The following is a 25,072-nucleotide window of genomic DNA, read 5'->3' as shown; positions in this document are numbered from 1 at the left end:
TTCGGACGTACACGTCAGTTGCCCCTTGCTTACTGGGAGTAGACATGCCTGAGAAGAGGTTCGGGATTGAGCTAGAGTGTGAAATAGTAAGGTGTAAGCTCATGTCCATTCTAAAGCAAGAGTTGTGGCAAGATTGAACTAAACAATGGTGGGAGAGCCTATTCAGGTGATTGCCACTTTAGGCTTACCGCTTGGATTGGCGACTTCTTCTGGCCACAACAACAATGGACAATGCAACCTGGGACTCACTTCGTGATTTCTGGAGCTTCTACGCTGCTCGCAACCTGGTCAGACATATATAAGTACGCTTTGTCTCGCGGCACGTACTAAGAGTAGAGACCCCGCTCTCGTGATTTTCCCGACTTCATCCCCGGACCGAACGGTGCCAACAGGAATGAGAGTTGCAGATGAGACACTGCAGAAGTGATTCTTGAAGCGCAATGATTAGGTTAACAACTGACTGTAGCGTCACTTATACGTGATCCACTCTTCAACTGGGATCAATACGTCGAGCCTCTTGGGCCCCATAACCATAGTCATTAACCATATAAATCATACAAGGACCCATAGAATGGCGGAGACGAAAGGAATCGCTTAGCAGCGAGCAAGCAAGGAAAAAAGACGAAGAAGGGGAAAGAAATGGAGAGAGGATCCGGGGGACTGAAGGATATTAGGGTATGCCATTTTGTCACTAGACTGCATGTCTGCAGTATTGGCGGAAAAATGTCCTATCTCTGCAGATCGGCACGACTGCAAAATAATTAGCGTGTCGCCAAAAAATCCAAGGGAGTTTAGACTCACTCTCTGATAATGTCGTGTAAGAATTTGTAACTTCTTAGGTTACCCCGGAGTCGCCTGATATCCAAGCTGTACGTATCGTTTAAGCCGTCCAGCCTCGTCAGCTCAACGGAGAACCGAACTTCATCGCCAGCATCTTGCGAAATGTCGCCGTAGACCGGGGAATGGTCTTGTGAGGGGTTGATGGATTGAGAGGTGGTCTCACCGATGGGTGAAATAGCCTCATCGTCGAATGAAAGGGAGGGCTGCATGTTTGGTGATGATACCTGAGACGATTGTCGACGCATGAGCAGTCCCTTCAACATATTACCAGAAAACGTTCCGTGTGAGGGGACGGGCAAGCCACGTCTATCAACCTATGCGCCACCATATATAAGATGGAGTACAGCTTAATAGGATTTAGATAACTCACTCCGTTCGAAGCAGCGCTCCCCATCATATTCACAGCCGTGAGTTGACTACCGGAATCCGCGCCAGCAACTGACCCACCGACAGCTCCCTTTCTCCTCTTCACCCGGACACACCTATACTTAAACTCGCTTTCGAGTTGGATCTCGACACCCATCCCGTCCAATACCTGCTTGACGTGCTTCATCACTTCCGGAGGGGCCATATTCGTAATCGTTGCTGTGACGACAGGTCCGTGATGTATACGGATGGCGTCGTTCGGATTCTTTGAGGTCTGACGAGTCCTAGCAGCGGTAACGGCAGGGCTTGCAGTAGTAAGCGAAGGACGCATCCATCGACCGATGGACAATGGATTCGAGACGCCTGAGGATGCGGACCTCTGCGGGTGGCCTAGCGGAGACAAACCGCCGCGTTGTGTAGACGGCGACCTTGCACTTTCCTTGGGTGAGGTGACAGCAGTCGCTTGGTTGACAGTAGTTGATGATGCGTTGGCCTTTTCATTCGTCGTCAGTTGTGTGGGAGTTCGCGACCGTTCCGCGGGTTCTTTCTCTGGCAACTCTGGGGCATTGAGAGGAGGTTCGCCCAATCCAATGGAATCCCTTCCGCCCCTGCCTCTACCTCTGAACCACTGCATGACTTTCTTCGCGGCGCTTGTCGAGGCCTGCATACCTCCTGCATCAAGATCGACGCTTGTGTCTGCCTGTGATACCTTGATGAACTCGTCGGCATTCAGTTCCTCCTTCGTGGGCATGGAAGGTACGGGTACGTCTTTGGTCTCTATATTGGCGGTTTCCGCTCCAGGAGTATGAAGGGGGGTACTGGCACCACGGCCTTTATTGTTCCTATTCCTGATGCTCCTGCTGAACGGCTCGACCATGACCGTCAATGTATTCCTCCGCGAAGTCTTCTTTGGATCTTTCTCCTTGCCGCCCTCCTTGTCGCTGTTGGCTGGGGATAAGAGAACAGAGGATCCCACCGAAGACTTCTTACTCTCCCCGTCTGAAGGTAGCTGTAGGGTACTTGGCCGTCGACTGCCGCTCTGTCCAGATGTGTCAGATCCTTCTGATGGTATGCGCTCGTTGGTGGAACTGGGTGAGCCACCAAATATCTTGCCCAGGCCGACGGCGGACAAACCCCGCCGATGGCCACTACCTTTGGAGTGCTGCGAGCTAGTTTCTCGTTTGTCCTCACTGCTGGGCTTCTTCCTGGCCCCCTTTACATCGTCAATGTCCATACTGATATCATCCCTGTCCTTTGCGGTAGGTGAGAAGGCAACGGGTGTACCAGGGGGACTAGCCGCGTTAACGTTCACGACTGGCGTCGGCATGGACAATGTGTCAGGTACGTTGTTCCTAGGATGTGTTGGGGTAGAAGCACCATTAGCTGCAGCGCTGTTGACTGGCTTAGTAGATCCACACGTATATAAAGAGCAACTCACGATTTGGCTTTTGTCGGGGTGCGTTCACTAGCTGGGGGAGGGGTCTCTCCATTTCTCTTCGCCGAGCTGGCCGTGATCGGAGGCTCCGCTGCAAGGATATTGGGTGAGGGCGGAAGAGGTTTGGTTCCAGAAGCGACCCGACTCTGTCGATCCCTCTCATCCCGCTTCGGGCCAACACTTGGGCTCCTACCAGCGTTGCTTGCGCCGGCTGACCTGCGCGGACTCGCTGACCGATCCCGATCCGTTCTTTCCTTCCTTCTCTCCTTCTCCTTGTCTTCGCTCCGTCTTGAAGCAGCACGATCATCACTCCTTCTGCTGCTTTTGGGTTCATCATACTCGACCTGGATTGTATGCCTGAAGCCATCCGCGGGTTTCTTTGGCGGGCTCTTTGTAGCGACTTCCGGGAGAGGGGGGCTAGCGACAGCTGCAGGGAGCCGAGTCCCGTCCATACTCGGCCGTCTTTCACGTTCAGCGGGCGCATTGTTCGCGACAACACCGGCACTCTTCGGACCAACGGGCATGGAGAACGGATCATCCTCGTCCATCGGCACTGCGACTGGGCTGGGAACGAAGCCTTTCCTTCCAGCGCTAGCAGCCGTAGAACCACTGACGGCGGGGGCAGAAGTAGGCGGTGTGGGCATTCCTGGGGAAGCTGTAGATGCATATGATTGGTCCAGGGAAGTTTCATACAGATATTCTGGCTGAGTGCGTTCCCTGTGATGTTCGCTGCGTTCGCGATGCCGGCTGTTGGGGCTGACAACGCCAGCAGAAGCCGGGCCAGCGGAAAGCACATCTGGTTGATAGCTGTGATGACCATGTCGAGAACCATGACCGTGGGGTGAAGTGGTTGATGATTGCTGATGCTGACCAGTCGCGGCAGCGGCAGCAGCACGCATCTGGCGTTGGTAAGCTAAGCGCTTTTGTTGATGCTGCTCCATAGCCTGTCGTTCCAGATCCTCCACGGTCCTACCGAAGGCACGAGGGACATCGATATCCATCACTTCGCCTTCGGCCGGAGGAGCATGGAAAGCAGCTAACCAAGAGTGGTTCATTACAGCTTCCAAACTAGCTCGTTTGGTAGGATCCGGGACTAGCATCAAACTTAGTAAATCTCTGGCCTGGTCTGAGATGTAGTCGGGGAACGTCAACGGAGTATTGACAATGTACTTGTATAGGAGGTTGATATTGTCCCCGTCGGGATTTGCTGGATCGTCGTCGAATGGGAGATACCCGGCAAGCATGGCGTAGAGGATGACACCGCAACTCCAGATATCTACGGCGCTGCCGACATAGAGACCCTCGCTGATGACGAGTTCGGGGGCAGCATAACAAGGGCTACCACAAGATGTCTGCATGAGATCATCTGCGCGATGTTCAAATCGATTGGCAAAGCCGAAGTCTGTGATGAGGATGTTTCTATGGCGGTCCAGGAGGAGGTTTTCCAGTTTCAAATCGCGATGGACTATTTTCTTCTGGTGAATGTACCAAACACCGGATAAGAGTTGGTAGAAAAGCTTGGAGGCATATCCTTCCCTAAGGTACCGGTGGGCGAGAATGTGGTCGAAGAGTTCTCCCCCTGACGCGTACTCGAGGATGATACCAATGTACTTGTCGGTTTCTATCACGTCGTACAAACGAACGATGTTGGGGTGTTTGAGGGTCTAAAGTGCGGTATCATGCCATCAAAAGGAAGACCTGGTAGCCGAACGGAGTCACTCACCCTCAATACCTCAATCTCTCTTTCGACCTTACTCATCCTCACGCTATTGTCTACGTTGCCTCTGCGAATGAGTTTGACGGCCACTTCCTCTCCCCATAGACTATGTAAGCCCAGCTTCACCTTCCCAAATTCACCTTCTCCAAGGGTATGGAGCAAGAGATATGGCCCAAACTTGGGAATGGTGCGCCGAGGATGCGCGGCAAGATATGCTACAGCAGCCGGGTGAGAATAGACATCGTGGTAAGCGACCGGCGCGCTTCCACTGTGGTTTCCACTAGCAGATTCGTCTCTGCTACTGGGTTGGACGGTATGCGACGCGCGTTGCCTTCGAGCAGCAGAGGGAGGGGGTGATGTCGCAGATGCAGGTTGCACTGCAACTGAAACCGGCCGGTATTGTCCTTGCTGAACTTGTTGTTGACGAGAGGGGCCGGGCTCCGCTGAAGGAATTTGGAGACTGGCTGTTGTCGCCATTGCCGGGGACGGTGTCCGAGACTGAAGTTTTCCTGTCAAAGTCTTGTGAAATGTCTTAGTATTAGACAAGGGCGTCTAGGAGTCTTGATTTGCCATAAAAGGTAGAAATCATCAGTATCTGACAGAAACGGAGGGGGCAGTTCCCAACTCACGAGCTGGATGAAGCCCTGGACGACGCGCACGTCGATGAGAACGAGAAACAGAAGGAACAGTTTCAGGCAACCTTGATAAGCGCCCACTTTCGCCCCATCAATGGTTGAGTGCTGATGTAAGCATCAGTATCAACCGAACAAGGTGAGGACCACAGTCGCCGTAGTTGACTTCGTTCAGAAATAATTCACAAATACAGTGAATGGCTCAATTGCACGTTCAGCCAATGCCCGTAGCTCCCAATCAGGCTCGTATGCTGGGTGAAGTAGTCCGGAGAAGGCCGCAGGGATATCATTCCGATGCTATTTAAACGTCTAGGCTTTCAAGCGCTACTGTAAAGGCAGTGTAAAGGTGCGTGCTTCAATTAGTGGTCTTCCATGGAGCTGATGCTCTTTGTGTTGCAGTAGTCATGCACGAGAGTTCGAAGAACTTTGTCTGGTGTCTCAATGATCGTTGAGCAGCAAAGTGCGCATGGCGCTCATGTTTCAAAGTCGTTTCAGCCTGCTTGCTCCCTTGGGAAGATCCTAAAGGAGCCTCGGTGTGCACCGCAATCACTCGGTTTCCATATGTTACTCCAAGAACTATGCAAAACTCCCACCACGCGCGGCGGCGTACGACTGATTCTCAAACACCAAGAGGATAGCGACATCAATATCAGGCGATACCAAGGCTATGGATTCACGGTGCAAGTTCCCCTAGCTCCGAGCATGGACGGGTATATAAACCTCGTCTCCTTCGCTTTTGGTTCTTCAGCTGAGCTCACTCCCTCGATCGTTCAACAGTAGCAGGTGCCGGTCACTTCTACTTTCTCTACATCCAACTACACTCGTACACCTCTTCGTTCACGACTATCCCATACGTCCTTCAGAACAGTTAACTCTGTTACTACATACCACTCGCTACGCCAAGATGTTCACGAAGTCAACCGCCACCACCCTTGCTATCGCGCTCGTTGCCCTCAACGCAGCGTCCGGTGTCTTAGCTAAGCCAATGTTTGTATCCTCATCCTACGCCCTATTTGAAAGGACCGTACTGATTTCTTTCGTTATAGTCCGGGATCGGATGTATCTGATGCCTTAGTGGCAAGGGAGCCGTTAGTCCCTCCAGTTATGGTTTCTACCGACCAGCAGTACTAACCCCTCATCCGATAGTCCCAAGCCTGCCCCGAAGGCTCCTGCCCCGGCGCCCAAGCAGCCGGCGCCCAAGAACAACAACCCACCTCCTAAGAACAACACCCCACCCCCAAAGAACAACAGCCCTCCCCCCAAGAACAACAATCCGCCCAAGAACAACCCTCCTAAGAACAACCCGCCCAAGAACAACCCCCAACCTCCCAAGAAGCCTGAGACCCCGAAGCCCGCGCCACCCAAGACTCCCACTCCCCCTCTTCAACAGAACAACGGCCCCGCCACCCCGCCGGCGGCCCCGGTCAACGATTACGACGTCGACTACGATTCCAACCAGTACACCAACTACTACATCAACTCTCCGTACAGTTGGTACCCGCCTGCTCCGGATTACGGGAACGAGAACGGACACGGCGATAACGGTGCTGGTGCGTGGAACCCATGGTCGCAGTGGGGTGGAGGTTTCCCTTCCTACGGAAACCCTTACCAGAACTACGGGGGCAATGGAGGATGGGGCACTCAGAACAAGCCTAAGAAGCCCCAGCAACAAAAGCCTCACCAACCGCCAAAGAAGCAACAGCCGCAACAGCCAAAGAAGCAGCAGCCCAAGAAGCAGCAACCAGCGAAGCCGGCCGTTCAACCTCCCAAGAAAGGCAAGCGGGAGGAGGACATGGAGGAGCGCGATAGGCTTTACGGACGAGGGGTTAGCACATCGTGGGATTCGTACGACACCAGGGATATCGACGAGGAATTGGAGGCCAGGGAGTACTGGGCTGATCTTGACGCTCGGGAGTTTGACGAACTGAATGAGAGAGAGGTGGAGATGGAGGACTTGTATGCCCGCGAAGAAGCCGAGTTGGAGGAACGCGAGTATTACGGTGACTACCTGGAATCTCGGGATTTGGGATACGATTTCCTTGATGCCCTTGATTAAGAGTGTATTTTTTCCCTAGTTGCCATGAAATCTTGATTACCAGTTTTTGTCATCCATTCATTTGGGAACTAAGCGTATCATGTTTCTGCTTGAGGGTTTCAGAGCACCTCGAATAGGCTTAGAATCAAGTACTCGTCGGTAGCAAATCTAGCCTCTCCTTCCCAGCTCCCTACCACCACACAACAACAGTCTTGTACCGCCCGCGTGGAACCAGATCGAACACCCTTCGAATAACGTCCAAAATTCCAGTGCAACACTCCTCGTGGATCAAGGTGTTGCACAAGGCACTCCGAGGTACTCCTAGTATAACTAGGCCAACGAACCAAGGAGACATCATTACGGCCATAGCGCCCGTTATTGCAGCTCGCCACTTTCACCTTCCATGGTATCGATACTCTCAAGGTGGCAAGCAGATCCCGTCAAAGGTAGTTTACCAAATGTCCGATGGTGCCGAGCTGCCAGGGCGCAGTACCAATAAACTGTCAAGAATTGAAACACTGGGAGAAGAGTATCGAGCACTGTGAATACTTTTTCGTCAAGCTGGGGGCCGGCAACCACGACCTCCGTGTTCTTGTCGAAGGTCTTCAGGTTCTTTTTACAACTGGTGCCATGAATTCGTATGTACGCTGGTCGACATCATGTACAGCATTCCCCAAGCTGCTCATTTCCGAACGTGATGTGCAAACAATGCGCCTTAAACGCTCTTGTGAACGTTCAGTCACGACAAGGATGGATGGCCTTTGTGGGCCGTGCCGACTCACCAGTCGACGTCAGAACGACCCTCGTAGTAGATGGCGTCGATACGACTCACCCAAGACCCCGCAAGCTGCTGGATGAGCGTTCGAATTCTTGTTAAGACAGGCCGATAGAGAGGAAGGGTGCAATATACCGCCTATCAAATCGAGCGGCAGTATTTTACCTTTCTGTATAAGTAGAGAGAGCGGTCTCCTACGTCAAGTACTAGTTGATGTCCGGTAGAGACACACACTGGTGGCTAAACCGTTGTTGTCGATTGTTTTGATGTGGCCGAAAGAAGCAACTAATCTAAGTAGTAAGCCTAAATTGGCAATCGGCCAAACCTGAACTTCATCCACCACCATTGTTTGGTGCAGCCTCGCTTGCCACAATCCCTGCTTAAAATGGACCCCACCATGACTTGCTGCTCTTCCACCGACTCACTTCACGACTACTACTACGATTACTACAATTTCTATCCCTCAGTTGGATCATCCTACTCTAACGACTCAGGTACTGACTCAAGTAAGCGACTATTATCGCTGCTCGACAGTCTGCCTCACTCATATTTACTTAGGCATGTCTACTCCCAGTAAGCAAGGTGCATCTGGGGTCTACAAACGAAATCGCAACAACATGGACTCTGCCTTGAAGGACGACCTTTGCGGCCTCATATTAGGTGGCGTGGAGATGGAAGAATACGTGCAACATGTTTATGGCGTATCGAAGGACGACTTAGAGTACATAAAGTCCAAGAAATGGGAGCCTGAGGGCTTGGCTGTGTATACGAAGCTACTCAATGAGGGCGCTCCAGAAGAAGACCTTTACGCGCCATTCAAGGCGATTGTAGCCGATCTCTTCGACACTTTCGCCCAGGACGAGAAGAAGCTTAACGTGCACCATGCTTCCCTTGGCAAGACCGCGCTGAAAAGTGTTGGGAATGTTCGGAAACCGGACCAGCTTTTCTTTTTCGGCTCACATAACAACAAATCGCCTATAACTTGGTCCCTCGCGAAGGCCTTCGTTGAATTCGCTGTAACACCTAGCGCACAACGTGTCAAAGCCTCATTCGGTCTCATCAGCACTATCAATGAAGATGACTCTGTCGCTCCAGGAAACGTTGTGTCTGCATCTATGCCCGACTTGAAGCCATCCCCCACGACCACGACTCCATCAGGAAGAAAGCGCCGCAGTAGCGACATGCCTAGTGGATCTTCTAAGCGCGCGAGGCATGAAACCTTAAGTGGGAAAGAGCCGCAAGCTGCCGGATACGCTTTGGAGCTCATGGCTTCCGCTTGCAGACGATGGGCCACTGGTGTGGTCATCAGGGACACGCAAATGTCGCTACATTACTACGATAGAGTGGGGGCTATCTTTACCAAACCATTCAGCTTCGATAAAGAGCCTTGGAAATTGGCTTTATTCGCCCTGGCCATCGGACAGTGCGACGTCGTACAAGCAGGATTCGACCCGCTAATTGCGCCCGATCTCGACACCCCACTTACCGACCCACTTTCCTCGCTGAAGCACGCGGTTCTTCATATACCGAAGGGCAATGGAAATGCACAGAACAATGGGGAAGATGGAAATAAAGAAGACATTGATGACGAAAGCAACAACGACAAAGGCAAGATTGACGACTGGATTGCAAGGGGAGTCTATTCGCACTTCGAAATCACCGATGACCCACTGTATATCTACGGTGGCCTCACTGGCCGTGGATCACACGTATTACCTGGAAAACTAATCAAGAAGGCTGAAAGCGCAATTCCGCACGAAAGCGCTGAAAACGTGGACGACGAGGGGAAGCGACCGTCTTTACCAACGAACTCTACGGCTGCCATGGTTGCCAAGCTCAGTTGGCCAACAGAGAAGCGTCCGTGGCTAGAGGCCAACACAATTCAAGACCTATTCGAGAAGATTCCGAAGATGAAACATCATCTTCCTCAAATACGCTGCGCCATAACGCTCAAGGGTGAATCCATAAGACTTCCACGACATCTCTTCGGTGACATGACTACTGCTCATAAACTCGAGCAGCGCTATTTCACCCTTCTATTTACCGACTGTTATAATCACCTCTGGGACATCAAAACTGTGGCCGACTTTCAGCTGGCGTACATTGACATCGTCGAATGTGAGTGTAGTCGGTATGGGCAATAAACCTCATTAATCCAATTCTCCAGGTCATCACGCTGCGATGAAGTTTGGCAACGTACTGCATCGCGATATCAGCGAGAACAACCTATTGTGGACCAAGAGCGCTAAGAACGCTAAGCGTGGGCGCACCATTGGCGTCCTCAATGACTGGGACTTAGCCACACCTGTCGATGCCATTGGAAACAGTTCCAAGCACCGTACAGGCACGGGCCCATTCATGGCCTTGGACCTCCTTGCCCCGGAACCCCCTGTCCATCTCTACCGCCACGACCTTGAATCACTCTTCTACGTTCTTATATGGGCGGCAGTGCATTACAACATAGGTGATGACGTCCCATACGCGCACCGTGTCGACGATGAGGTAGAAAAGTGGACAGGGACCTACTTGGAGGCCCTTAGTGCAAAAACTCTGTTTTTGAGTGACACAGGGCCTGTGCTCAAGCGTATACGACCCGCGTTCCATGGTTTGCGGCCGACTTGGATCGAGTCACTCTGCAAACTATTCCAGAGGGCACAGAGCAATCGTGTCTTGCTTGCGAGCCAGATCGTGGAAGCGGCCCAGCAAGAAATTCAAGTAGAACTCGACGATACCAATGACGTTTTCGCGCCGCTGAAGGAAGGACAGGTTCCCGCTAACATGAACATCGACGATGACGATGAAAGCGATCATGACGAAGAGAAGGAGTCAGAGCTACACTTGCCTCCTCCCCCAGCCGCACCCGCGCCGCCGCCAGTAGACGTCGATTACGAGACCTTAGGCGGGTGCCTGACATTCGAGAGTTTCATGGCTGCACTTAAATGGTCTCCCAGAGTGATACGCCCGGTAGATACCAAAGATCAAGCTTCTAAAGCAAAGTGATTCATGTATCTTTTCTTTCTGCATTTGCTAGACACACAATCACTGAAACACAATATCTACCTGTTCTACTATATTTTGCGCTCAGTGGCTTATTTTTGACGTCAGATGTCAGTTGCCAAGAGATATTGATGTATAATTTGTATATATAATGTCTATAACACATTTGGTTTACCGTAAGGTTGCGATACGGTTTCAATCTCTGAGGTAGTCCCATCCACCACTTGGGTACTCATCTCACCCCCTCCTTCCCTCTCCAGCTCCTCATTCGAGCTCGATTTGTCGAATTCCATATTCCTCCTATCGACCCCTGTTCGACTTCGCATCGATTCTTCAGTGCTTCGTCGCTCAATATTCAATTCTTGGGTTATAAACCTCACTGATAAACTTTATGAGTGATTACCATTGACCTTCGCACTTGTAATATCTGTGACCGCCTATGTCGTAACAACAGTCTTGTTCGCCTGTCCCGCCGTTCGTCGTCAATTACCGTACTCATCCTAAGTATGGCTCTGCTGTTTGGGATAACGAGGAAAGCCATCAAGGCCCCCTGCTGTTGGCTTATGAGAAAGCGTGACAATCAGGAGTAGGGACGGAGATGAGAATTTAGATCACCTAACGAAGGCGTGTAGGAAATGTTGAAGGTCGCGGCACTAAATACGTTGACATTCCGCGACTTCGCATAGCGTCCAAAATTCCAATACTCTTCGTGGATCAAGATGTTACAAAAGGTACTCCAAGGTACTCCAAGTGCTACCACGCCAACGAGCCATCAACACTCTCAAGGTGGCAAGCAGATCCCGTGAAAGGTGGTTTGTCAATTGTCCGATGACGCCGAATCTGAGCACGGCAGAATGCAAATCGGCTCCACTTAGCGCAACTGGACGCAAGTCGTGCTCTCAAAGAACCTACCACAGAGATGACCTTGCCAGAAGACAGAGGCACGAACACCGGAATGGTAATGCGACTCCGGCCCCCCCTCTGCTCGTTCCTGTTGCCCCTACTCCTGCTCAACAGCTTGGCATCGACTTCGAGACTCTGGAAGGGTGTTTGACGTTTGAGAACTTCATGGCTGCCCTGGGTGGAAGCCAGCCTCTTGGGGTACCCGAATAATACCGCGCTTACGCGGCATCTCTCCTTGCGAAACCCCAGTGATTGAATATCAGGACTGCTACTACGGGATTTATGTATCAATTTTCTCCCATTCTTTGTGAAAGTCATGTTCTGTTGACCTACATACACTAGTCGATTATCAGCTACGCGCCAAGTTTTCAGGTAGAAAAATCCCGTGATGTGACACATCGCGTTGTCTGTGAGTGTGACGAACGCGCTCAGCGCGTTCACTGACTTTTCAGTGTTAGTATCCATGGCTTCCCGAACGTTGGATCAACTCAGGGAAATATTCGGGGCAGATGTATCAGACGAGAAGCTCCTCAAAGAATGTACGTACCTCCAAATATCCCCTGCCATGACCCCGCCAATTCCAGACCAGGCGCCAACATCTGCGAGTCCTTCAACCTCACGCCGCGCGACTTCAGTTTTAAAGTCGAGGCAGAGTCCTTCAAGTTCTCTGCGCCGCGCGGATCTGCGCTTCCCAGCCTCAGCTTGGACATGTGCAACACGATTCGACAGACGCTGCGGCGGCAGGCTGAGGTACAGGGGCTCACGAAGGTGGCACAGCGAGCTGCGAGAGGGCGAGGGGGGCTGAACAGCGCGCCGGTGAGAGGTGCGGGGCGCCATCATATGCAAGCACGAGCGCGAGTCAAGGTCGAACCGGGGTCCGAGACGACGAGTCTCGCTCACGCTGGGCCCAGCAAGGTCGCATTCCAAGGGCCTCCACGGACAGACAAACGCAGCTGTGAGTAAGCATGCTCTACGTGGACCCCCCTAACAGCTGCGCAGATCGATACATGTATGAGAAGATATACGAACGCAGTGAAGGTGCGTGCCGTCCCTCTCAGCACCACTGAACGCGACTCACGGTCGGCTAGTCCTCGACAACCGGATCGACGAGTTCGCGGAGCTGGTGCGGGAGCACTACCACATCGACGAGCTCGGCGACCCGTGCACTTTTACCAATGTCAGATCATAGAGCCATCTAGATCCCCTCCCCCAGTGCTGACTTTCCCTTAGGAGCCGATATACGTCGTTGGGCGCATCGTGCCGCAGGTCGAAGGGTCGTCCGCAGACGGCAGCGGCAAGCTCGCGGACGCATCGCTTGCGCTCGAGTCGTCGCGCATGATGGGGTCCGGGCAGCGCGTGCCTCTCCGCTTCGAGCCCACGGTCAAGGTAAGCCCGATCCTTGTCAGATCATCATCATCATCACCTCATGTGTACGCTCAGATGAGGGGCGGCCCCGAAGGCGTCTCGAAATGCGGGTTCTTTCCTGGTATGATCGCTGCACTAAAAGGACGGAACGGCGGCGGCGGGTGGTTCGCAGTGGACGAAGCGATATGTGTAGACCTCTCCCTTGTTCGCTGTCCATCGTGATGCTGATTGGATCCACGCAGCTTCCCCCGCTCAAATCGATGCCACCGGTGAAGATCGAGGCGTTCTTCATGCAGGTAGCAGCGGGGCCCTACACGCTAGACACCGATCTCAGCTTCGGCTTCGCCAAATCCTTCTTCAACACCCTAAAAACAGCGAAGCCATCCGTCGTGCTCCTCGTACGTTTAACCCATGTTCATTAACTGTATAGACGGTTTCTTAGGGAGATGATGTACAGCTTGGCCCGTTCGTAGACGCCAGCCACCAGTGCATCCGAAAGGGCGACGTGGACATGTCGCCGTCCGAGCTGTTCGCGCACCACTTCCTCGCCCCGCTCACGGTGTATCTCAATGCAGCGCCGGGGTCCACCGCCCTCATCGTGCCGAGCGTCCGCGACATCAACAACACCGTTGCGTCCTTCCCCCAGGCCGCCTTCGACCCGAGTCTAGTCGCAAACGACGATGTGTGTGCTACTCTTCTCTTCACTATGACGATGTGACTGAGCTCACATGGCCTACAGCGAATCAAGCTGCTCCCGAACCCCGCGCGATTCAGCCTGAACGGCGTAACGTTCGGCGCGACGAGCGTCGATGTGCTCTTTCACCTCAGGAAGGAGGAGCTGGTCAAACACGGCGAATACGCGGAATGGGTTCCCCCTGCTAGCGCGACATCCACGACAACAGCGACGACGCCAGCTGCTGACGCCAGTGGGTTCATCGACACAATCAACCGCGACCTGCATCCCGGCGCTGCGTTCCAAACTCCTGCTCCTGCGGGCGAGATCCCTCAACAACAGCAACAACCACAATATCAGCAACGGCAGCAACAACCGGGAGGTGTGAAAATGGAGGCAGACTCTGCCCCGCCGCCGTACGACGGCATGTCGGGCCTCTGTCAACATCTGCTCCGACAACGCAGGTACGCATTTTTCTTTCTTTCTTTCTTCTTCATCGTCGTCGCCCCGCGTGCCCTCTACCTGTGATGCTCGATGCCCTATGATGCTCGATACTCACCCAACAGCAGCTTTTACCCCCTGTTCCCCGTGTCCGCGGACCTCGCGCACGACGTCAACCTTGACGTGTCGCGTTCCGAGCGCCTGCGGGTAGACTTGGGGGCTGACAACGGGGGGAGTGGTGTTGGTGTTGCGCCGAATATTCTCATCGTGCCGAGTCGGCTGAAGCATTTCGTGAAGGTGCGTGTGTCCGCCTGAAATGCTGGTTGGAGGTTTACGGAACTCAATCTTATGGCCCTCCGGGTAGCCCGTGGACCATACTGTCGTTGTGAATCCGTCGTTCCTGTCGAAAGGGACTTATGCGACGATCAGCGTGGCGGCGTGCAGCGACGGCTCGGTCCCGCTGACCGACCGTGTTGCTGTCGACTTCGGGAAGCTAGCGAGCTAAACCAAAAGTGATATTTTCCTTGCTCGCGAGTCTACCATCGCCGTGAATGTGCTTCTACACTATATTTTGAACACAGATACAAAGTAACTTTCGACTTGTATTCGGCGCGCTTAACACCCTACGCAATTCGCCAAACATCGTACATACGCATTTTAGCTTAGTCGTGTTACCCCTCTTCAGACGCTGAGCTCTACTTTGCCGCCTTTATTGATCGCCTCCTGCAGCTCATCGCGCGCCAAGGCCGGCACGACCCAGTCCTTGATGAATTTGTCCACCTGCTGGGGTGCGCGGCCCACGAAGGTCGCGGGGTCCAGCAGCTGCTCGAGCTGATCCTTGATCGGGTCAAAGTACGGGTCCGACTTGACGCGGTCGATGAGATCGTTTTCCAAGCCGAGTTGCTTAACCTGATGGGCAGCTTCGTGGGAGAGCACCTAGGTCGCGGGTGGATATACTCAGATCCAGGTGTAAAGGGAGGTGGAGCAACTTGCCCTGATTTTCTCGTGCGCTTCTTGTCGGTCGCCGCCGTTCTTGACGAGCGCCATGATGATGTTCTCCGTCGCCATGAAGGGCAGTTCCTGGGCGATGCGCCGTGCGATAACTTTTGGGTAGACGACGAGACCCTCGGAGATGTTCTGCAGGGTGGAGAGGACGATGTCTGCGGTCAGGAATGCCTCGGGGATGGTGATGCGGCGGTTGGCACTGCATAATCAGAGTCAGATACGCGTTGGAGAACAATTGCGAGGGACAGGGACGTACCTGTCGTCAAGGGTGCGTTCGAACCACTGAACGCTTGCTGTCATTAGGGCGTTTTGGGGGAGTATCATCAGATGGCGCGCCAGACTGCACACACGTTCGCATCGCATGGGGTTCCGCTTGTACGCCATCGCCGACGACCCGATCTGGGTGGATTCGAACGGTTCTTCAATTTCCTATGTATGCAACGAGAGTGCTGTGAGTTAGGTTGAACTTCATCAGATCGAGTATAGTACCTTGAGATTTGCAAGTAGACGTATGTCTGTGGCGATCTTGTGTGCGGTGGCGCCCAAGGAAGCGAGAGGGGTCAGGACGTCGATGTCAATCTTGCGTGAATAGGTCTGCGAAGTCACTGGATACGAGTACTCGAATCCCGAGAGCTTTGTGACCAGTTCATCTAACTGCTCAACCTAATGCCGCTGTCAGGCGATTTCTTAGTGAAGCTTGGGCCATCATGCGTACCTTGTCGTGGTCTCCGTCGAAGAGGGCCAAGAAGCTGGCCTGCGTGCCAGTCGTCCCTTTGACCCCACGGAAGCCAATGTCTTCCCTGGCACGCAGCAAATTTCGCAGATCCCACAGAAGTTCCTGGGGAAATGTGATGTGAGCAAGCTGGATGGTTCGTTGGATGCAGAATGAGGACCTGGATCCACAAGGTTGCGCGCTTCCCTACGGTAGTCAGCTGGGCTGGCTGGAAGTGGGTAAATCCCAAGGTGGGGAGATCTCTGTACTGGGCAGCGAAGGATGAGAGCCTCGATATGAGGATGCCCAGCGATCGTATCAGATAGGTCAAACCAGTCCGAAGAAAGATGAGATCGGCGTTGCTAATCGGGAAGTTGAGCGGTTGCTCGAGGTAGTTATGAATTTGATTTACTCAGTAACATAACACGACGTTGCTCCCAAGCTAAACGGCAGGATGAGCTTCAGTAGTATGCGAAATCGAAATCGGCGTGCTTACTGGATGATCCCAGCAGCTGCCGGGGCGACCTGTCCGAAAGTATGGACGTGCGCCATTACATCATGACGTCTTTTCTTCTCTTCTTGGGCTGCGATCTCAAATTGCTCTGCGGTGAGATCCTATCGTCTCATGAGTTTATTGTGCGCGGGTGATGAGTGGATAGGGAGACGTACAAGGTTTGCTTTCATCTGTTCGATGGCTTCGTCAGAGATAGGCAAGCCTAGTTCCTTTTCGGCAACCGCAAGGTTGAGCCATAATTTCCGCCAGGTGTGGAATCGCATCTATTGAGGCGTCAGTAAGAGTCTTAGGATGAGATGAGCGGTTTCGTACGGCCGGAGAGAACAGGCGGGCCATCTCCTTGCTTGCATATCGGCTAAACTCAGAACGTGAGACACATTCGGGGAACGCAATGACTTTTCAGACCTGGAAAGAGGCGTTTGGTACGTTTCAAAGTTTTCCATGATGATGGACGATGGTGAACGGAATAGGAGCCCCTGAGCCTCAGATCTAAGCGCTGGTGGCGCTTACGGAAACAAGAACGATCACATGCAGTGTTGTCCATTGCTGCTGTTTGTTGTCTGAAAGAAGCAACATGGGATCCAAGCGGTAAGCCTAATGTGGCAACAGCCACATCTTGACTTTCTGCCAGCCCGAACCCCATTGTTTGGCCAATTCGCCATTGACCACACTACATTTCACAAAATGGCCGCTAACATGAGTGGCACGGCATCCAATAACTCCCTCTACTACTACCATTACTCCGACGACTACTCTAGTGATTACGACTCTGACTCCAGTGAGCATCCTCTCAACGATTTGGTTTCTTCGCTCATTCGATTTGAATTAGGTATGACGTCTACAAACTCTACTCCCAACAAGCAAGGTGCTGCCTTTCAGGAGGACCTTCTTGGTCGAACGCTCCGTGATGTATCAATCGAAGACTTCGTGAAGCATGTATATGGTTTCACGAGCAACGACATGAAGTACATAACGTCAAATCAGTGGACGCTAGATTTCAAAGGCCTGACCGAATACAACGCAGCACTCAGTCAAGGCCGGCCGGAGAATGCTCTGTATTTGCCGTTCAAAACTATCATGGACGGGTTATTCGAGAAATTCCGCGATGACAAGTATTCCCTCGACATAAATCTTGCTTCTCTAGGCCACGAGCAATTGAAGAGTATGGGCACACCTCGGAAACCTGACGGACTTTTCATGTTCAAGTCGCACCAAGACTCAGACAAGGTGTCTTGGTCACTCTCCAAGGCCTTCCTTGAATTCCAAATAAGCCCCAGCGATCAAAGGATTCGGAAGGAGGCACGAGGGGCACGCGGCCAAATGCGCACACTTTGCAAAGGAAGAACACTTGGATCTGCGCCAAATTCGAGAGTTAATGTGGGCGCCATAGCCTCTGCGCTAGACTTGGCGCCGTCTGGATCGAAGCGTCGGAGCTCCGACGTCCCTGAAATTGAAGAGCGAGGTCATTCGAAGCGACCCAAAGAAATGACTTGGAAAGAGGCTCAAGGCGCTGGGTACGCTCTCGAGATGATGGCAGCTGCCTGTAGGCGTTGGGCTACCGGCTTCGTGATCAGGGATACAACTGTATGGGTGCATTACTACGACCGCATAGGGGCCATCTTCACTGAGGAGTTCGATTTCTCTAAAGACCCACAAAAGCTGGCGATGGTGGCTCTGGCCCTTGCCAAGTGCGACGTCGTTCAGGCTGGATTCGAACCCCTCATCTCCCCTAGCCTCGACTCCCCGCTTTCCGCTCCTCTCGTTTCGATGGACGGCGCGTTCCTTCGTTTGCCTGCGTGCGATGACGACACGGGCGCTACATATATGAAGGACCACCTCTACTCTCACTTCCAGATTTCCGGTAATCCATTATACGTATACCAAGGTCTTAACGGCCGAGGCTCACTAGTCCTCCCGGGTCGTCCCTTTGAAGCAGTTAAGGGAAGTGGTTCCCAGCTGGAGCAGGTAGCGAGCGACACACCAGACACAAGCAAGCTAGCGAACGGCACGAATGACTCCGGCGACATTGGAATCGTACACGGCACCACAAAATCTCTCCCTTCTCAAGTCTCTATGGTGGTCAAACTAAGCTGGCCGCTGGCTACGCGGCCGAATCTCGAAGCAGAAGTAATACACACCCTCCGCGAGAGGGTGAAGCGGATGAGGCCTCACCTTCCCAAAGTCCACTTCGCGATGGTGCTCAAGGGGGTATCTATCCATCTCCCCGGAGACCTGTTTCGTTCCATGACTACGGAGCACAACCTTGAGCAGCGCTATTTCACGGTTATGATCGTTGAGCAGTATAAGCACCTGTGGGAGGTTCCGACTTACGCAGACTTCATGAAGGCGTACCTCGATATCATCGAATGTTCGTACGCTCTACCTTATGTACACCTATTGTGCCCTGACTCTTCCACTGTTAGGTCATCACGCCGCAATGGAAACTGGAAAATTCCTCCATCGTGATATAAGCGATAGGAACTTACTATGGAAGTGGAGCTCGAAACACCGACGCTCTGTCGGCATCCTCAACGACTGGGATCTTGCATCCGACGTTATCCCCTTGGGTCCTCACGCGAAGCACCGAACGGGAACTGGTCCATTCATGGCACTCGACCTCCTCACCGATGACGACCCACCCACCCACCTCTATCGTCATGATCTTGAATCTCTATTCTACGTCCTTGTTTGGGCGGCGGTACACTATACCCTCGACAAGGGTAATCCAGTTGTGAGCCAACCAGGTTCGACGATAATGAAGTGGACTGGAACGTATGCCGACGCTCGTGAAGCCAAAAAAAGCTTCTTAGGTGACCCGCTGCCAATTTTCAGTAAGATACAACCTGCGTTCCAGCCCCTACGAAAGCATCTCAACGCCCTGAGGAACTTGTTCAACAAGGCCCATCAAAATTCGGTCACGCTTGCGACTCGACTCCAAAGCAACAGTACACCATATGTTCCTGATACTGAGGAACTGATCAATGGTGATCTACTCGTGGAGATCGACGAGGATGACGAGGATGACGAGCTTCCTTTATCTACATCCAAGTCCGAACCTCTTCCCCTGGTCGTTCCTACATTGGAAGAGGTTGAGATTGACTTTGAAACGCTGGGAGGATGTTTGACCTTTGAAAATTTTCTGGCTGCCTTAGACCAAAAACCTCGACAGTACCGGTGATTACTAGATTTCGTACTTTCTATCTCCTTTCTATCGCCTATTAGCATGTAATGATCAGTGTCATATGTCTCAGTGCCTATCCCAAATAACTGTGCCAGTAATCAAGTGACGCGTTGTCTTATATAACAAGAACATTGTATCCCAAACCACAACCACCAAGCCTACCTCTAGGTAGTCCCATAATACTCCCCTTCCTTTTCCTTGCTCTCTTGTGACAAGCGCTTTGCGTCCTCTGAAGAGTTTCAACATTCAGATATTGATTTCCTCATTCATCTTTGCTCGTCTCTTTTTCAGATTAGTTAGATGAGATCCAGAGACATCTCTCAAAGCCTTGATAACATAGTTTCCAAGTTCAACAGTTCTATACGTACAGGCACACACATACTTACACGACTGAGAAAAATTATAGACCGTAAGTAATCAGCTAGTCCAGAGTCACTCAGCCAACATCATGAAAACGATCCGTGAATAAGAGCCTCCCAAGCGCTCTTCGATTGTAGTGTCTGGATGAAAGTGACTTTCGACTTCTCCGAAGGGGCACCACCTTCATCTGTAACGACGACGGCGCCTTTGATTGGAGCTGGAGCGAGAACCGGGCCGTCCGGATATTCTTGTTGAGGATTGGCTGGCGCCGTGATCGAAGCATCTGACAATGTTCCTGGCGCCTGGCTCAAAATAGGTGATGAACAGTGACTGGCCGAATTGGATGCCGCTCCAGAGTGGGTCGGGCTGTTTCTTTGCGAATGGGATACCTGATCGCCGTCTTGGGGGCCCGTTTGAGTATCCTAAGGCGGTTTGAGTAACAAGTCCAGGAAGCGATGGACAAGGGAGTAAAGAAGTATGGGGAAAGAATTCCATGCGGAAGACGTGGTAAGCGAAATGAAAGCTACACGCACCAATTGACTTAGACGCGAAGGCACATGAGGCTGGGAGTGGGAGTGCAATAAAGGAGGGTGGGCATGAGGGAGGTGAGGCTGTGGGTGAGGATGGTACGGAAAAGGGCTAAGGTGTGATTCAGAAAACCGACCACTGGATGGCGTCGGATGAGGAGCAGGGGGTATAGATGGAGTCCCTGGAACTGGTGAATGATGAAAAGAATAAGGATAGGCAGGGCTCGCAGTGCCAGACGACGAGCGAGAAGACGGGGTATATGGTCGTTTCTGGCCAGTTTTTGCATCGAATAACTGTTAGTCGCGATGAAGAACCCTTTGATGCGAGTACGCACCGGGTTGAGGATGCTCCCTAGAGCCATTCTAAGGGCTTCTTTATGAAGGTGTTGAGCGTTGGCACTCATTGGGCCGCCCTCGTTGCGGCTCTTCTCGTGTAGATCGTGCCCGTGGCCATGGCCCTGAGTGAAGTTGTCGTTCGGCGGGCTTTGCACCTGAGTGGGCCCGGGCTAGAGATCGGATATTGAAGTACCCAGAGGAAGGTGAACTGTGTAATACCGTACCATCGCTCTCTAATATACGATGGTTGAATATAAAGGCTCCTTGTGGGAGGGCATTGAGTGTGATGATCTCAACCGAGGGTAGCCCTGAACGTACGAGTATAGATCTCCTGATGAATTGAAATGGCGGCCAACTGCAATTCGGGTGCAAGGCTGCTTGAAGATGATGATGAGGCGGTGAAAGGTAGGACGGTCGTCTTGTGGACAGTCCCCTAGTATAAGTAGCGTGGTTCGCAGGCTGTTCGGCAACTCGATCATGACAAATACCCCACAATTACCCCTTGCAGGGAAGCTGCTTGGCAAACTCACCGGCGCTAGCGAGATAATCAGTTTATCTAATCAATAATCTCTAGATTCAAAGACGTTCTGCGAGGCGGAAGGACTTGGTTCAGAGACAAGAGAACTGGGAATCGGATCACGACTAACCGGAATGCTTGGTATAGATTCTCAATGACCCCTGAGCTGCAGGGGACTCAAAAAGTTCAACGCAAACGCACAGTGTACTGTCAGAATTGGAGAACTGAGGGGACATACGCAGAATCACATATTACATATATATGAGTAGGGGGCTAGAAGATACAATCAGGTCACTCGAGACCTGGAGACAAGGGAAGAGCGCAATAATTAGTACTAGTACGACAACCATAGCAAGGAAATCAGAAAGCGAACATAAGTCGCACGCCAAAAAAAGTCCAAAGCATGCGGCTGGGAACAATCACTGTTGGCCAGGGTTCTTGACTTGAGCCTTCATGTTCGTCGTCAAGCTCTTGTGGATGAATGGCAGTACACCTCCACCAGCAATTGTTGCCCGAACGAGGGTGTCGAGTTCTTCGTCACCACGAATGGCTAGCTGAAGATGTCGGGGGGTGATACGCTTGACACGAAGATCTTTCGACGCATTACCTAGATGGAAATTATATAAGCATCCATGAGGTACGCACAGAGAGTGAACCCACCCGCAAGCTCCAGTACGTCGGCAGTAAGGTATTCGAGAATAGCAGATGTATAGACAGCTGCTTTCGCACCAATGCGGACATTATGCTGCGTACGCTGCTTGAGATAACGATGTATACGACCGACAGGAAACTATGGACGCATTGCGAAGGCAGATGTCAGATATTATGAGAAATTAAGAAACGTAAGTAATATCAAGCGACGTACCTGCAATCCAGCCTTCTGACTCCTAGTTTGTATTTGCCGTGGCTGGTTCGCGCCTTGCGCGTTCTGGTTCGATCCGGCCTTCGACTTCCCTCCTGACTTGGGGTTGGCTACCATCTCGAATGTCCTAGTGAATAGGGTGAACTCTTGTACGTGGTTTTTCCTGGCAAATATCGGTGAGCATACGTGAGATGAGGTCGTCAGATGTTGGGCTAGTCGTGGCATTGGCCATGAGGAGCTACTCACTGTGTGGACGCGAAAGTGGCTGAAATGCTCGACCTCCTGATGATGGTCCAGGAAAGGGAGGTGTTGAGACTTGTTTATCGAACCCTGGCATGTAAACGGAGTCACATGGAGTCACCTGCTGACGCGTTTTAGGAGCTTTAGGGAGGACACATGTTTTTCTTCCGATATACTGTTGAAATCCCATCGGTTCATATTCTGTTAGCTTCTGGAGCCTTTAAAATACCAAGCTTGACTAGGAGTCTTACGGTAGCTGACATTTATCCGTCGAGGCCTCTTTCCCCTGCCAAACCGACGATCTTTGCCGCTGCTTTCTTGTAACGTTTGCGACTGTTTGCGGGTTGGCTTCCAATTAAGGTCTAACATCGACCAATGCGACAAGACTCTCAGCTTGAGGAAGGTCTTGCCACCGCCCAAGCTCACCTTGTCGCTGTCCGCGCTCGACGGTTGCTCTGAGGGTCTGTCAACAACAACAATCTATCTTTCAGCGAGACCCCATAAACGGGATGCTCACCAGTCTACCTCCTTGCAACGGAGATGGGTATTGGAACTTGGAGCGCAATCGCGATGGCTCCACGTCGGGAAGCTAGTAAATGTCTTCGTTACGCGTTGGTCTCCGGCTTATGTGCAACTGGTCGAACTGCTGTCATCATCAGGTCTCCCGCTACAGAAAGCATCTGTATAAGAGAGGGAGAATTATGATTGTGGTATTGGTTTGGGGTGTTGTGAAGGTGGTGTGAAGAGGGCCGGCGCACAAGGCACGGAAGCTGTGTGCGAGTCAGTATGACGAAGGATCCTACTTGTCGAATGGTCCAAGGTGAAGGCGATGCAAAGAGCCCCATCTCTAATCTTGGTTCGGGGTAATCTTGGTTCGGGGGCGATGGATGATACCTTAGGATACCTGATGACAGAGCTTAACAAGTGTAGATAGTGGGCGCAGCACAACTAGCAATCCGCAAAAACTAGGCGAGTCCAAACATGAGGGATCTAACTTTCAAGCAAGGTAAATCACAAGATCCAAATTCAAAAACCATCAGTCTCTTGGAGGCAACTCACCTACGACAATGGCGGATCAGATTGGGCAAATGTAGCGGAGTCCCATATGTACGCGATCCTCGACAACTCGTGCATGCCCTTTCTGGAGTACTTGAAGAGGCTTTCCGCGCCAGGTAAACAGAAATCAACCTTGGAGGCTATACGCGCGAGCTCGTGCCTCATCGAACACGTCATGGTTGACAAGTCCAACGCCTATATGCTCAGTGAGTTACGGGAGGTAAGTGCGGAGGAAGGTAAACACCTTTGCTAAGTGTTCCGGGAGTATGCTCAGAGTGGCCTCATCTGGGAGGAAGTGCTGCCGGAAGGAACGAATGCCCTTGAACGTTAACTTTATTATCGGCTAGTGAATGGTGAGTAACCAAGTCGAAAGACACGTATATAGTAGTGATTCTCCTCACTGCCATTTGCTCCCAGTTCCTATTAGCGCCATGGCTTTTCAGGTCTTCAACGATGCAGTCCATGATACATCTAAATTGACCAATCTCTGAGACTGCAAAATGCGAGCATAAATATGAGCATGGCAACCGCAACCCTATCGATCTAGAAGGCATCGTAGAACGCTTACGCAATGTGGTGTAGTTATCCAGCCTCTGAATTCTCGCAGCGGCGCGCGCGACAATAGTAGAGCTTGAGATGAACTTGGTGTTCTCCTCGGCAATCAGAGCAGCTTGGGTCATCACATGGAGAGTTGAGGGAGATGGATGGAGAGCGAATTTGAGTTGGGTCAGTTCTAACATGGCGATCGAACCGTAGACTGCGAAAAGCGAGTGCCCTTCCCAGACGATTAGCAGAGGCTCGCGCATGTGGCTGATCGTGGGTGACAGAAGCAAGCATCGAATCCTCCGGCCGTTCTTTATGCATGCCCATGGGTTCCGGTCCAACCTGGCGGAGGGCGTGCGATGAACATACAAAGTTACCGGAGTTTAAGGTCGATGAGATGAGCGTACTAACCGGCCGTCAGGATCCCGAGGTATGTCGAGTGCTTCTGAAAGGATCCTTAACGTAACTTCACGGACTACATGCGATACGAGTAGCAGGGGCTTGGCATAGTTCGGAGGGAGGGATTCGTCCACGTCTATACTAGCTGCGCGTTCTACGAGCTGCCTCCTTAGCTCAGAGTGCGAAGGAAGATCGACATCGACATCGGTCTCGTCGCCATCCTCGTCATCGTTCGATACTTCTTCGTCGTCTTCATCACCTCCCAGTTCATCACCCACTGCATTTCCAGATGCTCCGGACGACGCCTCGACAGAGGCATCTTGTGCCGGCGCGACGCTAATAGGGGCGGTGATAGCAAGGTCGATCCAGCTCGCGACGACGTCCGATATCACTTCGTAGAGTAGCTCGGGTGGGAGTTGCAACGAAGTTTGCATGGACGCCGTCCGTTGTACGTGAGTGCAAGGCAGCAAGATACGCGTCGGGTAGCCGAGCCCTTTCAAGGCAGGTCGGAGGCTATGGACGCGTTGTGGGCGTCTGTTTACTCGTGTTTCCATCCAAGGAACTAGGATGCCAACTTGCGGACCGTTCTTTGTCCGCTCCACAATGCACAAAACACGACATTCTGCTCGCTCCTCTCACAC

At 52.2% G+C, this 25,072-nt stretch overlaps 8 protein-coding genes across 8 annotated transcripts; 4 read left to right on the top strand and 4 right to left on the bottom strand.

The window, feature by feature from the left end:
• Nucleotides 1-728: 728 nt before the first annotated feature.
• PC9H_011638 (uncharacterized protein) lies at nt 729-4,835 on the bottom strand (the record flags this gene model as incomplete). The annotated part of the gene is made up of 5 exons (XM_036781121.1): nt 729-750; nt 802-1,154; nt 1,211-2,597; nt 2,645-4,305; nt 4,365-4,835. The coding sequence occupies 5 exons, from the start codon at nt 4,833-4,835 to the stop codon at nt 729-731; spliced, it is 3,894 nt and encodes a 1,297-aa protein (XP_036626976.1).
• A 1,059-nt stretch (nt 4,836-5,894) lies between these two features.
• PC9H_011637 (uncharacterized protein) lies at nt 5,895-7,046 on the top strand (the record flags this gene model as incomplete). The annotated part of the gene is made up of 3 exons (XM_036781120.1): nt 5,895-5,977; nt 6,037-6,078; nt 6,137-7,046. 3 exons carry the CDS (start codon nt 5,895-5,897, stop codon nt 7,044-7,046), a joined length of 1,035 nt encoding a protein of 344 aa, XP_036626975.1.
• A 1,151-nt stretch (nt 7,047-8,197) lies between these two features.
• On the top strand, nt 8,198-10,800 carry PC9H_011636 (uncharacterized protein; the record flags this gene model as incomplete). The annotated part of the gene is made up of 3 exons (XM_036781119.1): nt 8,198-8,306; nt 8,359-9,918; nt 9,968-10,800. 3 exons carry the CDS (start codon nt 8,198-8,200, stop codon nt 10,798-10,800), a joined length of 2,502 nt encoding a protein of 833 aa, XP_036626974.1.
• An 825-nt stretch (nt 10,801-11,625) lies between these two features.
• On the top strand, nt 11,626-14,684 carry POL12 (DNA-directed DNA polymerase alpha subunit pol12; the record flags this gene model as incomplete). Its single annotated transcript, XM_036781118.1, has 13 exons — nt 11,626-11,898; nt 12,043-12,109; nt 12,159-12,239; nt 12,290-12,655; nt 12,700-12,738; nt 12,789-12,877; nt 12,931-13,086; nt 13,141-13,254; nt 13,308-13,463; nt 13,508-13,747; nt 13,805-14,202; nt 14,308-14,476; nt 14,544-14,684. The coding sequence occupies 13 exons, from the start codon at nt 11,626-11,628 to the stop codon at nt 14,682-14,684; spliced, it is 2,289 nt and encodes a 762-aa protein (XP_036626973.1).
• A 176-nt stretch (nt 14,685-14,860) lies between these two features.
• Nucleotides 14,861-16,853, bottom strand: ADE13 (adenylosuccinase ade13; the record flags this gene model as incomplete). The annotated part of the gene is made up of 11 exons (XM_036781117.1): nt 14,861-15,115; nt 15,173-15,383; nt 15,441-15,613; nt 15,674-15,847; nt 15,900-16,022; nt 16,078-16,258; nt 16,309-16,338; nt 16,393-16,511; nt 16,566-16,673; nt 16,723-16,765; nt 16,816-16,853. The coding sequence occupies 11 exons, from the start codon at nt 16,851-16,853 to the stop codon at nt 14,861-14,863; spliced, it is 1,455 nt and encodes a 484-aa protein (XP_036626972.1).
• Nucleotides 16,854-17,094: 241 nt separating this feature from the next.
• PC9H_011633 (uncharacterized protein) lies at nt 17,095-19,588 on the top strand (the record flags this gene model as incomplete). Its single annotated transcript, XM_036781116.1, has 2 exons — nt 17,095-18,778; nt 18,834-19,588. The coding sequence occupies 2 exons, from the start codon at nt 17,095-17,097 to the stop codon at nt 19,586-19,588; spliced, it is 2,439 nt and encodes an 812-aa protein (XP_036626971.1).
• A 449-nt stretch (nt 19,589-20,037) lies between these two features.
• Nucleotides 20,038-21,092, bottom strand: PC9H_011632 (uncharacterized protein; the record flags this gene model as incomplete). Its single annotated transcript, XM_036781115.1, has 4 exons — nt 20,038-20,373; nt 20,485-20,748; nt 20,814-20,984; nt 21,057-21,092. The coding sequence occupies 4 exons, from the start codon at nt 21,090-21,092 to the stop codon at nt 20,038-20,040; spliced, it is 807 nt and encodes a 268-aa protein (XP_036626970.1).
• A 658-nt stretch (nt 21,093-21,750) lies between these two features.
• Nucleotides 21,751-24,865, bottom strand: HTZ1 (histone H2A.Z; the record flags this gene model as incomplete). Its single annotated transcript, XM_036781114.1, has 8 exons — nt 21,751-21,938; nt 21,992-22,121; nt 22,197-22,356; nt 23,497-23,684; nt 23,734-23,832; nt 23,891-23,982; nt 24,058-24,374; nt 24,444-24,865. The coding sequence occupies 8 exons, from the start codon at nt 24,863-24,865 to the stop codon at nt 21,751-21,753; spliced, it is 1,596 nt and encodes a 531-aa protein (XP_036626969.1).
• Nucleotides 24,866-25,072: the final 207 nt, after the last annotated feature.

This window comes from Pleurotus ostreatus, assembly GCF_014466165.1.
Source record: "Pleurotus ostreatus strain PC9 chromosome Unknown scaffold_9, whole genome shotgun sequence".
NCBI classification, from domain to species: Eukaryota; Fungi; Basidiomycota; class Agaricomycetes; order Agaricales; family Pleurotaceae; genus Pleurotus; species Pleurotus ostreatus.
Note: the sequence above shows the minus strand (reverse complement) of the source record. Positions and strands in the feature narration are given on the sequence as shown.